Below are 19,180 nucleotides of genomic sequence, written 5' to 3'. Positions count from 1 at the left end.
CCGTGTTCCTCCCGCCTGTTTTCACAAGAACAATCTTTGTCCGCTGAGATTCAGAGCTGAGAGCTGGTTTCTATGGGTGAGTTCTAAGATGTATAAAAGTATGTGTTAGAAAGCAAGAACCTTGATTCTCGGTTTCCAGTTTCCTCACTTGTCATTTGGAAGAACAGGACCCATCCCACCAGACCCCTGAGAGAATAAAAAAGTATACCTATCCAGAAAAGTGTCTCAGTCTGAATTCTTACCTTACCCCTTTGGGATCTGACAAAGGATGGGGGAAGAAAAATGGAAAGCTGGTTAAATAATAAGTGCACATTTTAGAACCGGGGCCAGCAAACTTTTCCTATAAAGGGCCAGAGAGTAAATAATTTAGATTTGCAGGTGAGACTGCCCGACTCTGCCATGGCAAAGGCAACCACGGATGATATCCAGACATGGGTGTGGCTGTGTGCCAATAAAGTTTTATTTACAAAAACAGCAGTACCTGCTGACCCTGTTCTAGAAAACAGAAAACAATGGACTCATTAATGAGGTGAAAGTAAATAAGTTCGGTGAATCCCAGACAGTTGCTCCAATCCCATTGACTTAAAAGTGCTATATTCATTCATTCACTCAAAAAACTTTGGAGAGGGAACCCAAGATGGCAGCGTAGGTAAACACCTAAATGGTGGCTGTGTACAACAATTTCAATAACTACAACTAAAAGACAAAACCTCTATCACCCAGAGCCATGGGAGGGCTGGCTGAATGGAAGCCCCACAACTAGACAGAAAGAGAGAGGAGCGTTCAGGACACAAACGCTGAAAAGCTGAGGTACTGGGGCGCGCGCACCATACAGGCTGGTGGCAGATTCCAGCTGGCAGCGGGCGTTGCTTCCTTCAACCTGAAGGGGAAATGCGCGGGACCCAAACTCTTATGGGGAGAAGCATCCTTGATGCTTCTCTATCTCTGGACTGTTTGCCATCAGGTCGGAAAGTGAGGGTGGCTTGTTTGCAGAGCTGTGCGGAGGAATAATTGTTGGTTGCACTGGGGTGTGAGACGCGGGGTCGCACTCTGAGACGCAGGAAGGCTGGCTCCCAGCCATTGCTGTTTGCTACGCCTTAGCCTAGTGACGCCCTGAGACCCCGCCCCGGACAACCTACAAACTCACCCAAGCTCCAAGCAGCGGCTTTTGCATATGAATGGATCGCTGCTTAACCTAGCAACCAGTTCAGACAGCTCCAAAATCTCCAAATCCCAAGCAGGGAGGAGAGGACTGGAATTCTCTTGTAGCTCCTGCAGAGTGGCCTCAGACAGTAACTAACCTGCACCCCATTGAAGATCCAGAAGCCAGTGAACCTAGAGGTCAGTGTGAGACACAGACTTCAACTCCTCACATCCATAAGTGACACATTCAGGAGGCGGACTCAGAGAGCACCAAAGCCCCACTGGAACAAGTCCTGCACCAGAAGTGCGTCTCCAGTGCAGCAGTTATAAACACAGCGGGTCCCCACAGCCAATTGGCCTGGAGGACAATTCCTCCCAGTGTACCAATAGCAATCAAGGTTTAACTACACCAAGACTTTGCACTCAGCTCATAAAGGGGTGCAGCAAGACCGTCTACCTCAGGTGATTGGGGAGGCTGAGCTACTGGCCCTATAGGTCACCTACAACACAAAGCCGCTCCATCAACACAGGGAAGCAGCCAAAATGCAGAGGCACAGAAACATGTCATGAATGAAAGAAATGGAGGAAAGTAAACTAGGGGACGATATAGAGTTCAAAACCACATTTATAAGGTTACTCAAGAATCTTCTAAAAACTGTGGAGAAACTTGATGAGGACTTCAAGGACCTCAATGAGAATGTCAAAAAAATGGAAAAGGACCAGTCAGAAATTAAGCATACACTGTCTGAAATAAAGAATATACAGAAACTCAACTGTAGATCAACGTACCCCAAGAATCAAACCAAAGATCTGAAATATGAGGAAACAAAAAGCACCCAACCAGAGAAAACAAAAAATACGAGGAAACAAAAAACACCCAACCAAAAAGTAAAAAAGATCCAAAAATATGAAGATAATGTAAGGAGCCTCTGGGACAACTTTAAGCGTACCAATATCCGAATTTTTGGGGTGCCAGAAGAAGAGAGAGAGCAGAATATTGAAAACTATTAGAAGAAATAATGACAGAAAACTTTCCCCACCTGGTGAAAGAAATAGACTTACAGGTTCAGGAAGCACACAGAACCCCAAACAAGAGGAATCCAAAGAGGACCACACCAAGACACATCATAATCAAAATGCCAAGGGCAAAAGACAAAGAGAAAATCTTGAAAGCAGCAAGAGAAAAACAGTTAGTTACCTACAAGGGAGTACCCATATGACTATCAGCTGATTTCTCAACAGAAACTATGCAGGCCAGATGGGAGTAGCAAGAAATATTCAAAGTGATGAACAGCAAGAACCTACAACCAAGATTACTCTACCCAGCAAAGCTATCATTCAGAATTGAATGTCAGATAAAGAGCTTCACAGATAAGAAAAAGCTAAAGGAGTTCTTCACCACCAAACCAGGATTACATGAAATGCTGAAGGGTATTCTTTAAGAAGAGGAAGAAGAAGAAAAAGGTAAAGATAAAAATTATGAACAAAAAGACATCAAATACATACCTACCACGAGTGAATCTAAAAAGCAAGTGAATAAAAAGTCTGAAGAACAGAATGGACTGGTGAATATAATAGAATCAGAGACATAGAAAGGGAGTGGAATGACAATTCTCAGGGGGAAGGGGGTCTGAAGGGTGTGAGAAGAGATTGGACAAAGGTCTTACACCTATGGATAAAGACAATGGCGGGGGGTGAGGGCATGGGTGGGGTGGGGAATCAGGTGGAGGGGAAGTATGGGGGGGGGAAAGAGTAACACCTATAATAATCTGAACAATGAAGATTTATTTAAAAAAAACAACAACTTTGGAGTATGGACAATAGAGTGTGTCTTATTTCTCTTCCATCATTGGTTGGCTCACCTATAGACCTTACAAGGCAACTCATGCTAATAACCTTATGTCTCTCCAAGTTCAAACGATGTTACACACTCTCTGTATAGGCTTCTGTTAGTTTTACAGAAAGCGGGGTAGGGGCTCAGATTCTGTATGTTTTTCTGCATCTTGCTTTTCTCTCCAAGTCACATGGTGTGGCTCTGGTCATTTTGTACAAATGGCCACTTAATATTCCCACAGTGTGGCTTGTGTATAACACAGCCATTCCTGTCTAGACTCGCTTTGGTTCCAGAGTGTTTGCTTTGTATTCCAGGTATGAATGTGACCCAAATGTGGTCCCTTGGTCTAGTGGAGGACATGTGCAGTGGCGATGGTGGTGATAACAATGCATTTCCTCCACCACTACTCATTCGGATGCTGGCACTGAGAAGATCCTGAGGCCCTCATACCTGGGGCGTGGGAGGAGTTGTCAGCACACACACCAAGAAGCTGGCTCTTAAAGGACTAGGTGCATGACCCACCAGCTGAAGGACAGTGGGGACTAGAGGCAGGGATTGACAAGGGGGATATGATATGCAGAAGGAATTGCATGGAGAAATGTGAACGTTTGCCTGGCCAGCATGGCTTAGTTGTTGAGTATCAATCAACCTATCAAAGATAGGTCATGGTTCAATTCCCAGTCAAGGCTCAATCTCCAGTGGAGGGCATGCAGAAGGCAGTTGATCAATGATTCTCCCTCATCATTGATGTTTCTATCTCTCCCTCTCTCTTCTTCTCTGATATCAATCAAAATATATTTTACCAAAAGAAATGTGGAAGTTTCAGGGAATAAAGCAGCTGAGTGTGGCTGGAATATGGGGTGGGGCAGAAAAGAAGATGGCCAGGCAGTTTGGGCTCACATGGTGAAGGGCCAGGGATAGGATTTGAGAAGCCCAGGACTGCTCAGGGTTAGCCCAAATTTTCCTGAGTCACTAAACTTCTTCAAGCCCATTTGGCTGGCAGCACCCACCCAAGTTAGTCAGCTGCAAGCATCACCTTCCCCCCAATGGAATAATCCTCGAGGGGAGCCAACCCAGAGCTCAAGATGACAAAAGGCATTTTCCAAGACACCATATTCCACAAAAGTTGGGTGCTGGGAGCAATGTGCTACCTTAAAACCCCTGAAAACCTTGCTCTTCAACTTTTCCGATATATTCATGGAGATACAACCATTATGGACTGAATTGCATTCCCCAAAAGCTCACATGTTGAACTCCCAACCCCAAAAATGTATTTGGAGATACGGTCTTTGAAGAGACAAGTCAGTTCAAATGAGATCATTAGGGTGGACCTTAATCCAACATGATGGGTGCCCTTACAAAAGAAGAAGAAATTTGGACAGACACTCACACAGGAAAGACCAAGGAAAGACACAAAAAGAAGACTGTTAGCTACAATCCAAGAAGAGAGGCATTAGGAGAAACTAACCCTACCAACACCTTGATCTTGGACTTCTGGTCTCCAGAATTGTGATACGATAAATCTCTGCTGTTTAAACCACACCTGGCTGACTACCCAACAATGTCATAGACTCAGTGCTGCCCAGGGTTGTGTACAAACCAAGCTCCAAATGGACTCTAACTTAGGGAGCTCATGGTTAACTTGGGGAGACACAGTCAAGTGTGGCAAGAATCCCTGTGAGGAAGGTGAGCCCAGGAAGCCGGGAGAGTCAAGGAGGGGGATATTCTCCAACCTGGTGGGAGGCCTGAGGAGCCACCCAGTGTGGATGGCACTTGTACTGAGTCTCATGGAGCCCCCAGTTGTGGTCCCCGCATTCAAGGTCTTTTTCTTTATTTCCCACCAAATTATTGGAATTTGATTTTTTTTTTCCTTCTGATTTTAACCTAGAAAATGACTGTTCTAACACATGACCTCCTTATGTTCATAAAAGAGAAACTACTTACAGACATCTTGGCCCAGGTCAGATAATGTTCAAAATATGAAACGATTATATCCGCATACTCCTCACTTTCCTGGAAAGAAATCAAAGAGGAGGAAAACTGTTAGGATGAACTACTGAGTCAGGTAGTTATGGTCACATATCTACTTATTGGCATACTGATTTTTTTTTTTTTACATTTTATTTGGCCCCAGCCAGTGTGGCTCAGTGATTAGAGTGTCAGTCCTCGGCCAGTCAAGGGCATGTACCTGGGTTACAGGCTCAATCCCTGGTCCTGGTTGGTGTGTTTGCAGGAGGCAACAAATCAATGTGTCTTTCTCACATCAATGTTTCTCTCTCTGTGTGTCTCCCCATTCCTTCTACTCTCTCTAAAAAAAATCAATGGAAAAATATCCTTGGGTGAGGATTAACACACACACACACAAAAAAAAAAGGAAGAAAAAAAAGAAAAACTATTTTTTAAAAAGTCTTACTCGAATAATAATTGCTGGAAGACTGTAGGTGATGAATTTCTGAGTAGAATCCAAAGAGTCAACAATATTGGTCACTTTCACCTGGAAAACACAGCAACAACCGACATGGTATCCTTCATAATATAAAGGCAATATGCAAATAACCATCACTCCGCTACGCCCACGATTGGGCGGTGGGAGGCTGGGGGGCGGGACTCGGGGTGGCATATCCGGCCATTGAGAGGCGCGGGACTCCCGCCCCCACCCCCCTGCCTCTCAACGGCTGGATTGGCGGCCGCTGAGGGGGGCTGCCTCGGACACCCTGGACACCCAGCTCCGCTGCCATCGGAGGCGGGGAGCCGGTTGTCCGCACCCGGATCCCCTGCCGTGCTCCCCTTCGTCAGCGCCTCAAGCCCCAGCAGCAGCGGCAGCGGCTGGGGATGAGCTGGTGATCCCAACAGCCTGGCAGCTCAGTGGCAGCGGCGGAGGCAGCATTGGGCCTGGGGACTGGCGAACAGGCAGAAGATGGCCCTGATCGCAGGAGGCTAAGCCTAGGGACCCTACCCGCACGATTGAATCGTGCGCTGGGCCTCTAGTAAAGAGATAAAAGGGTTTCATCAGACAGTTTGAGTATCGATGTAAGTGCTATTAATTCAATCCCACACCACCATAGCTTGTAAGGCAAGGGGACCATAGAACCAGCTTAACGCTCCGAGGGCAGGGGGAAGGACACAGCTATGTAGCAAGCATTTCCTTTGAGCCAGATACAGGGCTAGGTCCTTGATCTGAATCACATCACTGAATACTCACAAGGCTGAAAGGAAGGTATTGCTGTGCCCCCTTCACAGGCAAGGGGGCTGACTCTACCCAGTCAACAAGCCGGGAAGCCTAAGACCTGGAATTTGAAGTTTCACTCCAAAGTCCACATGCTTTCCACTGTCACACAAATAAGAACAAGATCACTGCCCACCCGCAGGGCAGCTTGTTGCAAATTAGGGTGCCCAGAGACCTCAGGGCACACAGCCTAGCCAGTGAGTCAAGGGCTGATCTCTGCCCCCACTCTCCCCTCTTGAAGGGCAGTGCATAGCTGCATGTTGTCACCCTCAATTCTGAGGTGTGTTGGGGTGGCACAGGACCTGCATGAAGCCACCAGTCTGTCTCAGATTCCCTTGGCATGGGACATACACTTATGAAATGGCAACCGTGACTGAAGGTACAGGGACGGTCCAGAGCAGAGTAAACCTTATAGTCTTCAGAGAAACTAAGTCAGACCTGGGTACATCAACCAAGAGGCAGGCTCAGTGATGCCCAGGGAGAAGCCCAAGGGCCATCTAAGGAGCTCATGGTTTACTGGAGCAGTGGGCCGGGCAGGTGAGACCCAGTCAAATATGGCAAGAATTCCTATGATGAAGGTGAATGTACAGAACTCTGAGGAAAGCCCAGGGAAGGACATGGAGTTTTCTGTGGTTGGGGTTGACCTTCAAAACCTTCAGGGCAGTCCATTGCATTCAATGAGAAATATTCCTGAGCTGCCCATTGACATTGTGGCTACAGCTGAATTCAACATAGCCCGGGAGCTCAGTTTCCGTTGTGGGAATGTTTCCAACTCAGAGAGCCCCTGTGGTAAACTGTATTAGCTGTAATGATGACTGACACCTTCCCAGGCACAGCCGCCTGGTGATGACGGCCTTGTTCGTGGGGCATGCTTTGGCCAATGGACGTAGAGGAAGTGGCCGTGTGCAGGTTCTAAGAAATGGCTTAAAGGGCAACCTGTGTTCCCATTCATCCTCTAAATTCCTGTTCTGCACTCGGAGGACATGAGGTGACCCAGACAGAAACTGCTCCTCCAGGCTGGTTTCTGGGGAGGGCAATATATGGAGAAGCCTACAATCCACCCAACAGTGAAAGTCTGTGGTCAGAAGGCACTGAGACCTGGGGGCTGTTTGTTAGGCAGCACTATCTTGGTGAAAGTGACTGGTGCATCTTCTAAGTCTGCATCCTACACATCAAAGAGCAGCTTTCCCATGGGCCTAACCACGTGCCCAGATGAGGTCTGTACTGATAGAAGTACTTACTGAAAAAATTATGGTAGGAAAACCCAGTTTGGCATTTAAAATGAGTGAACCGTTGAGACTTTTTAAAAATGTAAAGTACCTGCAAAACCAACATCTCTAAAAGTCTGTATGTGCTTTATAATAAGACCCATGACTGAAAAAGAAAACACATCCTTACCTTCAATCCACTGACTTTTTGTTGAAGCTCCTGAATGCTATTGTGTAGTTCTTCCTGGTAAATAGAGAGGCAACAGTTTCCAGCTTATGACACAAAGCAGCAAGATCACACACCTTGTGTCCTCTCCTCCCCACAACTTGGCCATCAAATCCAACTTTACTCTGAAATGGGTGTAAAAACACCAATCTCCAGTAATCGTGTACACCGCATACACCTCTACTGTTGGGAAACTGGAAAATCAGGATGCGTATTCTAGAGCCGCGAAGGGCAGCACATCACATACAAGGCCGTTGCTTAAAGTAAAGCTGCCCAACGAGAGTGGCTTAATGTGTATGGTTTAAAGCAGGGACTGGCAAATGTTATCAGTTTCAGACCAGACAGTAAAGAGTTGAGGCTTTGCAGCCCATGCCCTCTCCCAACCACTCTACTCTGCTCTTGCAGCCAAGAGCAGCCACAGATCATCTGTGAATAAGTGAGCACAGCTGAGTCCCAGTAAAACTTTATTTGTAAAAGCAGGCAGCAGGTAGCGGGCCAGCTTTGTCCCACAGACTGTGGTTTCCAGGGCCAGAGTTAGCTAACCTCTGGTTTAAACTGTGGGTCATGAGTACAGAATAACTTGCCTATTTGTAGACAGGTTGTTCCAGCTCTGAAAAGACCATGGAGCCCTGAGTCTGCTTAAAGGAAGGCATTTAAGGGACATGCAAAACACAGCTTTTAATGTGAACAAATCTGGCCCAGCCAGTGTGGCTCAGTGGTTGAGCATCGACCTATGAACCAGGAGGTCATGGTTCAATTCCTGGTCAGGGAACATGCCTAGGTTCTGTGCTCAGTCCGCAGTGTGGGGCATGCAGGAGGCAGCCAATCAATGATTCTCCTCATCATTGATGTTTCTATCTCTCACTCTCCCTCTCCCTTCCTCTCTGAAATCAAATATATATATATATATATATATATATATATATATATATATCCTAATATATAAAAATCCTGGGTTGTAACATCCAGTAATGACCGAGGCATGACCAACCGGAAGTCAGTCCTGCAGTCAGTGCTGTATATATCCTACATAATAAAAGAGTAATATGCAAATTGACCCTAACTTTGCTACACCACAAACCACGCCCACAAGCCACACCCACCAGCCAATCAGGAGCAGATATGCAAATAAACCCAACCAAGATGGCTACAGCCACAGAGAGCAAATGAAAGGGCAAAGCAAAACTGGCTATCCTCCATCTTGTAGAAGGACCCCCCCCTTGCTGGGAGTGGCCACAGGAGCACCAGGAATGTCCTAACTCCCCCAACCACTGCCTGAGTGGACCAATGAAGCTCCAGAGGTGCAGCTAGGTCCTAATAAGGCATATCTACAGGATACTCCCTATACATCACTGTTGACCAATCAGGAAACAATGGGGGACGGCTCCAGCCTCAGAATGTACTGGTCACTACTGGTCACTTCCTGACTTTTGTGCTATAAGACCCTGCTGAAAAACCCTGGCCTATTAGGCAATCTCTGTAACCCACGTCACTTCCCTAAGCCCACCCAAATATCCAACCCTTTATAACCCATCGCTCCCCCGGGAATTGCTCTCTGGCCCCACTGCTGCGTCAGGAGGCGGCTGGGAGCCAAACCCGGGTTTGAATAAAGACTCTTTGCTTTTGCATCGGAGAAAAGGCTCCCTGGTGGTTGATTATTGGGGACCCTGAACTCTGGGCATAACACAAGGTTTCCCAGGAAACGGAGGAAGCCAAGCTTTCCGCCTGCCCTTGCAGGCCTACGCCTCCACTCAAGCTACAAAGTTTCAATTATAGAAGGTAAACAAATCCAAACAGAAATGACGGCATCCACGGAGCTGGAGAGAGCAGGCCAGGGTTGCCCCCGGCAATGGAGGAAGCCAAGCTTTCCACCTGCCCTGGCTGGCCTAGGCCTCCACTCCAGACTACAAAGTTTCAATTATAGAAGGTGAATTAACCCCAACAGAAATGGCTGCCGGCCACGGAGCAAGCAGAAAGCTTGACTCTGCTCCAGGCTACAAAGTTTCAATTGTAGAAGGTAAATAAATTCCAGATACCAGGGCCTCTGCTTGGGTCACCAGGGGGCGTGGCTGGCCTGCAAACCACCACAGGCCCCTTGCTCAGGCCGCCCCATGCCCCAAGGGAACCCCCATCCTGATCCGGGACACCCTTCAGGGCAAACCAGCTGGCCCCCACCCATGCACCAGGCCTCTATCCTATCTGAGGGGGCTGCGAATCAGGGCCAGAGAGAGGCCTGAAGAAAGAAGCAGGGACTAGTTTGTTGCCTTTGTGGCAGCTTTTGATGAGGACTTGCCTCTCTCTTTCTCTCCCAGTCTAGCCAGCAGCCGTGCCTCCATTTCTCTCCAGGCCTCCACTGGGGCTGCTGATCAGCCCCGCTTTCTGATCAGGCCCTGTTGATAGGCTCAGAGATGATGACTGGCATAGAAACTGAACAATCAGAACCAAATCTAGGGGAAGTGTGAGGAACCAATGGCTGCCTAAGAGGCGGAGCTTTTGATGCTGACTGGCATGGAAACTGACCAATCAGAACCAAATTGGCTGGCAGAGGAGGGCAGTTGGAGGCAAGATCAGGCCTGCAGGCGAGGGCAGTTGGGGGCAACCAGGCCAGCAGGGGAGGGCAGTTAGGGGCAATCAGGCAGGAGGCACAGGCAGTTAGGGGCGATCAGGTAGGCAGGCAGAGGGGTTAGGGGCAATCAGGCAGGCAGGCAGAGGCAGTTAGGGGCTATCAGGAAGGCAGGCAGGTGAGCGGTTAGGAGCCAGCGGTCCCAGGTTGCTAGAGGGATGTCCGACTGCGGTCCTCGATTGGAGAGGGTGCAGGCTGGGCTGAGGGAACCCCCTCTCCGTAAACAAATTTCGTGCACCAGGCCACTAATATATATATAAATGTGAACAAATTTGTGCTGGGCATAAACAAGTATGGCAGAAAATTGTGGAGAGCACAGCACAAATATTAAGAAAATTCAATAAGAGGACTTTTGGGATACGTTAATGAATTAAAAAGTTAGAAGAAAAAAAGAGAGAGAGAGATGATAACAACTAGTTCTAGTAGCTTCTGAAGTTGAGGTCAAGTGAGCTAATATGCTTCTCCAAATAGCTCAGCTTCTTGGCCTGAGGCCAATCAAATTTGACCCTTGGGCCACAGGAAAGCTGTCCAGTGAAATGGGCCATGGTCAGTTTGCAGGGAGATGCCAGAGCTATTACCAGTTCCGGTTCCAAAGGCAGGATCTTGGTAAGGTGAATGTCTTTGATCTCATTTACATTCCATTCCAGGGAGTCTCTTAAGTCTCCAGGGGGCTACAGAGAGAAGAAATAAACACAGATCAACCACGTTTTTCCAGATGGCGGAGCACTTGAATGCCCAGCCCATGTGCCGTGATATCTGTGGGCCTGGGGGCTGCCGGGAGGGCCTCGCGAGCTGTGAGCTTTAACCCACATTCATTAGCCATCCTGGGCACCCTGGGCTGTATTCCCGCTCTCCCACCTCCCGAAACAGAGCTATAAGTCACTTTATAGTACCCATGTCCCCGTTTTGCAATGAGAAAACCAAGGCTTGACTGAGCCCATATTCTTGAACTCACACTGCAGTAGGGTTTACTGTGTGAAGGGGTAACAGTCCTCCTGCCCCCTCTTACAGGTGAGGAGATTAGGGCACAGATGGGGAAATGTCTTGCCCAAGGTCCCACAGTTAGGAAGTGGCTGAGTCAGGATTTCAGCCTTGTCTTCCTCCAGACCCCAGGTGCGCGCCCCTCTCCCCCACCATGCTCTGCTGCTTCTCGAAAGAGACCATTTTGTCGCCAGCCAGCAGAGCAGCCAATGTAGAGGATGCTGATGAAGGAGGCTCAGATAGGGTCTTTGCCTTCCCTCAGCCACTTCTTTTTTTTTTTTTAATGTATTTTTATTGACTTCAGAGAGGAAGGGAGAGGGAGAAAAAGATAGAAACATCAATGAGAGAGAATCATTGATTGGCTGCCTCTTGCACACTCCACACTGGGGAATGAGCCCGCAGTACCAGCATGTGCCCCGACCAGGGATTGAACCGTGACCTCCTGGTTCATAGGTCAAAACTCAACCCCTGAACCACGCCGGCTGGGCCCCTCAGCCATGTCTTATTGGTGATATGGAGGATCACACAAAATCTCCTCCCGTATCCTCAGTTACTATCCCCTGCGCTGCATGGAACACATATGTACATGGGTTTGGCAGAAGAGGGGTTGCTGAGGAAAGAACAGAGCCAGTGATAAAGCCGTTATGGGCACCAGCACCAAGCACAGGGCTCAGGAAGACTGTGTGTACCCTGAGGCCATCCTGGCAGACTTTCAGGCCACATGGCTGTGGCTGCTGGTGGGAACTTGGAGGACTGCTTGTCAGGAAGGGATTATCTGCTGGGCCAGTGATGCTCAGTGGTTGAGAGTTGACCTATGAACCAGGAAGTCACGGTTTGATTCCCAGCCAGGGCACATGCCCAGGTTTCGGGCTTGATCCCCAGTGTGGGACATACAGGAAGCAGCCAATCAATGATTCTGAATTTCTCATCGTTGATGTTTCTCTCTTTCCTTCCTTTCCCTTCCTCTCTGAAATAAATTAAAATACATTTTTTTTTTTTTTTAAAAAAGAAGAGGTTTCTTGTGGTGTGAGAAACCCCTTCATTAACTCCCCTAACAGCCATGTTGGCATTGGACATCAACAGGGATTTCAGAATTTAACCGGGCCTTCAGGACTCACCAACTTGTCGGCTTGTGCTTTTAAATCACTTGCATATTTTAAGAGCTTCACTTTGGTTACCGGTTTACTTGTCTGAAAAGAGAGATTAAAAAGAACTGTGTCATGACTATGGGATTTTTAAATCTTAATAATATCTAACAGGCAACAGATGGAACATGGTCCATAAAGTCGGGCAGACACTCATGCATGGCATCTGCATTCGTCTTTAGACACATGCAACCATACTATGCGACCATATGGAGAACTGAAGTACTGATTGGCATGTGCTGTCATGCAGATGAACCTCAAAAATGGTGGGCTACATGAAGGGCCAGTGAAGGCCATTAAACACAAAGGTCACATCCTGCATGACCCCATTCATATCAAATACCCAGGACAGGTAGATGCACAGTAACGGAGCACAGGTTGGAGGCAACCAAGGGCCGGGAGGGGCGGATAAGGAGCAGCTGCTTAAGGGACACAGGATCTGTTTTGGGGCGATGGAGGTGTTCTTGTGCTGGATGGAGGTGGGGGTTTGTGTCCCAGTGGGATTATCCTGAACACTAGCGAATTGCTCACTTAAAAATAGTTGCTTTTCTATTATGTGAATTTCATCTTAATAAAAAAGTAAATCAAAACAGACTAAAAAAGACTTTTGTTCTAATTTCCCCCCAAAGACCAATTGTGGACACATGGGTCATACCTCAGCCAAGTAAGAGTCATAATTGATTTGCTCCACTCCTGAGACACTGAAATCCAGAAGGCTTTTTCTTCCTTCTTTACTGAGCAGGACAGTGTCAAGGTCCAGCTGCATCTTTTTAAATTCAGCATTCATGTGTCTGATGTGCTGTGCGATAAGAAGTCATAAGTAAGTCCATCTTTCTCCAAAAAAGTCACAGAGGAGCAATGAAATTACACCAGACAGCCCTGGCCGGTGTGGCTCAGTTGTTTGGGCATCATCCCTTTAGCACCGAAAGGTTTCTGGTTTGATTCCTGGTCAGAGCACATGCCCAGGTTTCGGGCTCCATCCCCCACAGGGGGAGGGAAGGCAGGGCATGCAGGAGGCAGTCGATCGTTGTTTCTCTCCTTCTCCCTTCCTCTCTCTCAAAAAAAAAATCTTTTTTTTTTTTTTTTTTTTTTTAATTACAGGGGCCCGACCAGCATGGCTCAGTGGTTGAGTGTTGACCTATAGACCAGGAGGTCATAGTTCGATTTCCCGGTCAGGGCACATGCCCGGTTGCAGCTCGATCCCCAGTAGGGGGTGTGCAGGAGGCAGCCAATCAATGATTCTCTCTCATCATTGATGTGATATCAATAAAAATATATTTAGAAAAACAATTACACAGGACAAAAAAAAAATACACAGGCACTTGACTGGCATTTCTTCTTGCCTCTTCCCTTTCCTCCCACCCCCTTCCTGATTCTTTCCTTATGCCCCATGCAGAGCGCTATGTGAGGATGTGGGGTGCAAAGCAAAATAATATCACATCTTTAGCCTCAAGGACCTCAAAGGGCAGAGGCAGTCTCATATTAAAGGCACAGGACCTGCACCAGGACTCCAGGGGTGGGGGAGAGCCTTCCAAGAGAGGAGTCTGGGGAGGGCAAAGCAGAGGAGGTGGCTTCTGAGTGAGTCTTAACGAAAGAGATGCTGAAAGAGGGCAGGCAGGCTGCGTTTGGGACAGGAGGCACAGGCATTGGACTCAGGAGGTCGGGGAGCATGTGTTTATGGGAACAGGGAGGATGGCCTGGGGTTGTCCTAAGAGCCAGCCAGTAGTGCTGGGTGGCGTGTGGTGCCCAAGGATCCTGGGCCCTCCCCACCCACCGCTGCTCATCCTGGCACACAGAGAGAATGGCTGATGGCAGGCTTGATGGGAAAATGTGTGGAGGGCATTTATTTTGGGCTTGGTTACAAAATTACATTTTTATTTATGTATATAGGCAAGATAATCAATACAAAATGTGTATACTGTATCCCCCTTTTTAAAATTTATGTTTTGTAAATTCTCACCCAAGGATATTTAGAGAGAGCAGAAGGGAGAAAGGGAGAGGGAAAGAGAGAGACACACCTCTTGGTTGAGACATACACACACACACACACACACACACACACACGGGCTGACACTCTAACCACTGAGAAACACCAGCCAGGGTTACTAGTATACTGCTTTCAAATAAACTCCTCATATAGGAAAACTGTCAGGCCACATGACATCATGGGGCTACTGGGGGCCTTTGTGACACCTCAGTGGACAGGCTGTAGGGTTTGAGGAACAACATCGTCCCTGGTACCCTTGTATCTGCTTCCGATTTGGAAGTCCAGAGGAGAGAAGGCTCCTTAGATTCTCTCCTCACAGCTGAGAAGCCCAGAGGGCCTGGAGGTATGGGGGAGTGGGGATGGCCTTGAAGGATGGCATCCTGGGCCTGGGCAGCTAAAACTCTGACGCTCCCTCTGCTGGTCAGAAGGGGCCATTTCATCCTGTCCCCTTCCATTCCTGCTCCCACGCTGTCCCAGGCCCAGGGCCAGCAGAGCTCAGGCAGAAAATGGTGGCCAGTCTTACAGAGCCAATCTCCCTGCGAAGCAAGAGGGGCTTGCTCCTCTCGGAACACTGACCCTCAGGGAGACAGAATCTTTCCCTCGGAGGCCCCGTTAGGGGACAATCAACTGGAGGTACTCATGCCTCAAGAAAGACGCAGATTGGGGGGTAGTGGGGAGGGATGCACCTGTTTTGGAATTAGAGGTGAGGGTTGCACAACCTTGTGAACACGTACGAAGTGTCACTCTAAAGTGGTTGATTTGATATGAATTTCATTCCTGTTTGAAACAGCAAAGACAACTGGATTGGGGAAAGAGCCATGGGAATGTCCTGGCTGGTTCCGAGTGCGTACCTCCTCGATGGTGAGATGCTCACTGACATTGTAGATGTTCTCCAGCTGCAGGGCGGTGTAGATGCCTTTGTTGTCTTTGCAGTCACTGTGGGGATAAGAAGAGCGACCATGAACCAGAGAGGTAGCTGTGGCTCCCTCTGTCCACTGCCAATGAGGAAGAGAAAGGGTAACAGTCTCTGACAAAGTGGCCGCTGGGGGGGGGTCCACGCAGCAGGTCATCACCAGCAGCGGCCTGAACCCCTGTGGCGCCCACCTTTCCTAACTTCGTTCCCTACTTTACAAAATGTCCCATTGGAAACAGATTCAGTAGGATTGGTAAATATGTTCTCTGTCTGTCTCCTCTGTGTTCTTTCCAGGTCTGTGCGGAATAACACATTTATACATCGGGAAGAAATAAATTCTCATTTAAAAACATCCCAGCCCAGCTGGTGTGGCTCAGTGGTTGAGTGCCAACCTATGAACCAGGAGGTCAGGGTTTGATTCCCGGTCAGGGCACATGCCCGGGTTGGGGGCTTGATCCCCAGTGAGGGGCGTGCAGGAGGCAGCTTATCAATAATTCTCTCTCATCATTGATGTTTCTCTCTCTCCCTCTCCCTTCCTCTCTGAAATCAATAAAAATATTAAAAAATTAAATTTAATTTAACAAAAAACAAAACAACACTTGCTATAAGTAGGTGTTACAAGGCATATCTTTATTAAAGGGTTCTGTCAAACCTCTGCCAGCCCATCTCTCTCCGTATCCCCAGGGCTGAGCTTCACCCACTACACACCTGGTTGGAGGCATATTCTAATGGCAGGATGGAGACACCCAGGGGGCGACCGACAGGTCAGGATCCTTTGGTAGAAACCTGACTTGGCCTTACCACTCTGTGCTTCCTTAAAATGGGAAAACCACCTCCCCTGAGCCTCATCTGATGCATATTTCTTCCACCCGCACAGCCACTTCCTGAGGGCGTGTCCTCCCTGTGCTGCAGCCAAAGTCCTCTTAGCTCTGAGAGGTGCCTGGAGAAGAAACACTCTACATCCCTAGGAGGTGTGATAGTCCTCCCCAGGGAACCCCAAGTAGGCTGGTGCTGCTGGAGCAGAGGGCTTGATGTACTAACAGAAGGAAGAATAGAGTTCTGCAGGAGCCAGAATCACAAAGAACGCGGTCTTGACCTCTCCGCATAGGGATGGTTTAATCGTGCACAGAAACACCAGTGGATTGATAATGTTTGCCTAGAACAAGCTGTTGAGGAAACTCCTGAGAGGTCTCTGGGCTGAGTAGAAGACCACAGTTGATTAGCAATGTCTGCCAGGGGGGCAAAGTGTAAGGATGGTGGACACATGTGCCACTCATCTGCTGTCTCTGCTAGAGGAGCTGAGAGACACTGAAATGTCTTTCCTGTTGCACAGCGAGGAAGTGCACTGTCCAAGGTCACAGAGGCCCGGTGGCAGAGCCAGGACTGGAGCCCAGGCAGCCCCCACCGCACAGCCTGGCCCTTGAGCTGCATCACCATTCGCACGTCTGTGGTTTGGACCCACCCACTGGCTTTGTGTTACGTGGCATTTATTTGGGGCAGGGTGGTCCTTGAACAAGAGTTTTCACAGGGTCCCACTATGCATTTTCAAGTCACCTTCACCAGTGTGTCCTAGTGATCCCTGGACAGGGGGACCTTAAAGCACCACCATTCCAAGGTCTAGAAGGTTCTCAAGGGAAGGATCATCTTCTTGGTCTTATTTCTACTATTTCTTTGGTCAGACTAGAGAACAGCTTAATTCTGAAACTGGCAAGTCTGATCATTAAGGTTAAAGACACTTTGAAAATAAAATTCTCATTCTGGAAAGAAAACATTTGAACTAGCAAAAAAGAAAACACAAACAAACACGTAATGTAACTACTTATACCTGTAAACTTGTTCAAAAGTGAGATTAATATCCGGTTTGTTAAGTACCATGCCAGAGAGATAGTATTTCCAATTCTCATTTAGTAAATACGGTGTGTCAATGATCTAGAACAAAATTTTAAAACTTTTAAAAAAGACAGTTTTATACTAACATATGCACATATAATAAAAACAATATTATGTTAAGTATATTTTAGGGATTTTCATGTCATTATGCTCCTCATTGATGTTCAATTTAAAACTAGAAAACAATAGTGTGGTTAGAATAAATCAAACCACCACTGGGTAGCATCAACAGAAATTATTGAAATTACTTTGGGGAACACTACTTTTTAGTAAAACGAACACATTAGAAATGACAAGAAGAAAAGACCATTTTATTCAGAGTAGCTAATAGAAAGCCACAAAGCGGTTGACCCAGCTCCTCACTACTTCTCTCTAGACAAAATGAATTAACACTCACACATTCTCTGACTTCACATCATATATATTTAACATGGGCTAATTCATGCATGGCTGTTTATGTGCTTGAGGAGTGGAAATGGTTTAGAAATATTCCCTACTTTTTAAGAATTATTTTTAACAATTTAACACAACATGGAAGATAAAAAAGTTTGGTTTGATGTGTTGTTACTATTTTTTATCAAGAGCTCATGTGAGGATAATATGACAAATCAATGCTCTCAATTTAGTTTGTCTCAACCAACCAAATCATTATAATACCATCACAACAACTCATTAGTTTAATAGGCATTCACCTGATTTTATGACAGATCCTGAGTTGGAAAATATATACAGTAAAACAGGGAAACATAAATATGTTTTTTAAAAAAATCAGAATCTGGAAAAACATCGGAAAGCCAAACTTAGAGGGAAAACATGAAAACCCAAATGTCCTTCTAATTAAATGAAGCTAAATGTGAAATGGCCCCCTAGACTATGTGTAGAAGTTGGGTTTGAGGGAGAAAATGAGGCTTGAGATCCACTTCTAACTGCCTTGTCATATTTCTGCCAAGAAGAAACTATCTTGCCAGGAGGCATATAATTTATCATCCCCTTCACTTCAAATATATGGTCTCAAACCATCTGTGTGGGTGATTGTCATCTGGGAAATTCTTTAAAATGTCAGAAACTTCCTGGGGTATGGAGGCACCCAGGGATTTATCTTCTGATATTTCCAGCCGCATTTGGGAACTACTGCTGAGCAAAATTTTCTTCTCCCCATATATTAACGTCCCCATTGATACACATGCCTTAATTCCTGGTACTGATTTCACTTACAAAAAAAATAATAACAGCATAATGTTTTTGCTCTAATAAATAGAAGGAATCTCAACTTTTTGAATAAAAACCAAACTGCTCATCTTTTTTGCACTGCTCTTGAAAAAAACCAAAGTTTTGGCTCAAGCTCTGCCTTAATGGTCACAAAAACTGCATTTACCTGGAATAACTCCTTGTTTTGGTAAGGGTCACAGACCAATTTGTCTATATTTGCACCAATGACAAAAGTAAGAACCACAAAGAGCATCGATATCCAACAAAAGAAGAAACTAACTCCAACCCCGCTGCAAAGAAATAGAAATAAAGTTAAGAATTTTATAAGGAATTATTCAATATTCAATATTACCTATCAGTAATTACTGACTCTATACTCAGTGTAGAAGAGGAACCTGCATCTTCAGCTGTTTGCAGGTCAAACGAGTCAGCTTACCCAGGAGTGAAGACAGAAAGTGGTCAGCACAGTGGTCTTTCAGTCCTGGGCACATATGTACTTAGGGAACCCTTAAGGCTTATTCCTGGTCCACTGGCAGCCAGTACCATGGTTCAGACATGGGCTCTGAGTTACCTGAGTGAATCAAGACTTTCTGCAGAGGACACTGTGAGGGGGGAGGTTCTGAAGCAGGAAATGTGCCCTTGGGAGTCTGAAGGGGGCCAACATGGCTCTGCATCCAGAGCACAGAGTGCGGCGAATAGCAACTTGAGAGGCAGGTAGGGGTGTACTGGAAAGGGGCTGCTAGACCCAGGGAAGGGAAGATACTGAGGGGCTTTACGTTCAAGAGAAACACAATG

At 46.9% G+C, this 19,180-nt stretch overlaps 1 protein-coding gene across 5 annotated transcripts in view; it reads right to left on the bottom strand.

Moving 5' to 3' along the window:
• Positions 1 to 19,180, bottom strand: part of PROM1 (prominin 1) — a 94,290-nt gene that overhangs the window by 3,416 nt on the left and 71,694 nt on the right. For all 5 annotated transcript variants that reach the window (XM_079792644.1, XM_079792642.1, XM_079792643.1 and 2 more), the window contains 9 exons: positions 18,552 to 18,675; positions 17,112 to 17,215; positions 15,225 to 15,309; positions 13,042 to 13,185; positions 12,360 to 12,431; positions 10,839 to 10,931; positions 7,602 to 7,655; positions 5,391 to 5,471; positions 4,922 to 4,990 (listed from right to left, as the gene is read on the bottom strand). In XM_079792644.1, the coding sequence (XP_079648770.1) occupies positions 4,922 to 4,990; positions 5,391 to 5,471; positions 7,602 to 7,655; positions 10,839 to 10,931; positions 12,360 to 12,431; positions 13,042 to 13,185; positions 15,225 to 15,309; positions 17,112 to 17,215; positions 18,552 to 18,675 (826 nt within the window). The remainder of the gene's footprint in view (positions 1 to 4,921; positions 4,991 to 5,390; positions 5,472 to 7,601; positions 7,656 to 10,838; positions 10,932 to 12,359; positions 12,432 to 13,041; positions 13,186 to 15,224; positions 15,310 to 17,111; positions 17,216 to 18,551; positions 18,676 to 19,180) is intronic.

This window comes from Cnephaeus nilssonii (assembly GCF_951640355.1).
Source record: "Cnephaeus nilssonii genome assembly, chromosome: 1".
NCBI classification, from domain to species: domain Eukaryota; kingdom Metazoa; phylum Chordata; class Mammalia; order Chiroptera; family Vespertilionidae; genus Cnephaeus; species Cnephaeus nilssonii.
This window is presented reverse-complemented; position numbering and strand designations above follow the sequence as displayed.